General features: G+C 48.9%; 1 protein-coding gene across 1 annotated transcript; it reads right to left on the bottom strand.

The window, feature by feature from the left end:
• Positions 1-489: 489 nt before the first annotated feature.
• Positions 490-1,032, bottom strand: LOC119523984 (histone H2B 1/2-like). The gene has a single exon (XM_037822683.1). The coding sequence runs from the start codon at positions 1,030-1,032 to the stop codon at positions 490-492; it is 543 nt and encodes a 180-aa protein (XP_037678611.1).
• Positions 1,033-1,277: the final 245 nt, after the last annotated feature.

The raw sequence follows: 1,277 nt of genomic DNA, 5'->3' as shown, positions 1-1,277 counted from the left end.
AGTCAGCTGGATTCATATACCTATTTCCACACTCTGTTTGTCACCAGAGCACATGTCATAAACTTCTGGAAAGTTCCTCCACTCACACCAGAGAGGATGGGAATTAAAAAGGCCAAAACCATTATCAAAACATATGTTTGATCTTCCTGACCCCCATAAAGGCTGACCTAGAACAGTAACTTAAGCGCAAGGACCGTTTAGTGAAGTAGTTCAAAGAAACGTGCTTGAACAAAACCCACTATTTCCCCCTTGACTGCCTGGCACTACAGCTCTGTTAACATAGAGTTGCCATTTACTTCATGGAAAAAATGTCTGAAAAGTCGGCAGGGTGCCACGAGTCCTAAACTAAAGGAGATCAAACACACAGACTCCAGGTGCTACAAAAAAAGCCTCATTGAATACAAAAAGGGATTACAGCTCTTTTAATGAAAACTTGGGTAGCTCTGAAAAGAGCCTTTGGTTTTGATGCTCCAGTGCTCCTGAGGCAGCTCATTTGTGGCTCTTGTAATTGAGGACGGCCTTGGTGCCCTGGGACACGGCGTGCTTGCCCAACTGCCCCGGCAGCAGCAGGTGCACGGCAGTCTGGATGTCTCTAGAGGTAAGGGTTGAGCTCCTGTTGGAATGGGTGAGGCGGGTGGCTTCGTCAGCAATGCGCTGAAATATGTCCTTTATGAAAGAATCCTTGACGCACAAGGCCTTCTGAGAAATGGTAATATCAACGTGAATTTGCTTCAGCACCTTTGTGGTGTAAGTGGCGAAAGTCTCTTGGCGGCATCGCTTTCGCTTCTTCTGCTTTGGGGCCTCAGAGTTGGCCGTCTCAGTTTCAGAGTAAGTTTCCTCAGGATCGGGCTCGGCCTGTTCAGAATCCGGATCGGCCGGCTCAGGATCTGGAATGATCTTCTGTGGATCTGGGATGCCCTTCTCAGGATTGGGATCGGGCTTCTCAGGAAACGGAACTGTCTCCTCAGGCTCGGGTACTGCTGCCTCTGGATCAGGATACATTGCCTCAGGATCGTTTGGCCCGAGGTGCATCTCAGAATGCTCAGCCATAAAAGAGGAAGACTTGCACTACCGTGGAAGAAGTGATAAAGGCGCCTGACAACAGACAGTTGGCCGTTTTATAACTCGGCATGCGCTGCAGCCGGGGTAACCTCAATATGACGCAATGTCGCAAAGCCTGTCAAGAGCCACAGCATGTTAATCTTTGGCATCACATCAACTAGTCAGGATGTGAGGGGCTTTCTGACAGGCGATACGCTTTCTGCTGCCTTTACTAA

This window comes from Choloepus didactylus, chromosome Y (genome assembly GCF_015220235.1).
Source record: "Choloepus didactylus isolate mChoDid1 chromosome Y, mChoDid1.pri, whole genome shotgun sequence".
NCBI lineage: Eukaryota > Metazoa > Chordata > Mammalia > Pilosa > Megalonychidae > Choloepus > Choloepus didactylus.
This window is presented reverse-complemented; position numbering and strand designations above follow the sequence as displayed.

Excerpts from the sequence above, each read along its gene's own strand:
- LOC119523984 (XM_037822683.1), bottom strand. The coding sequence starts at position 1,032 with ATGCACCTCGGGCCAAACGATCCTGAGGCAATGTATCCTGATCCAGAG.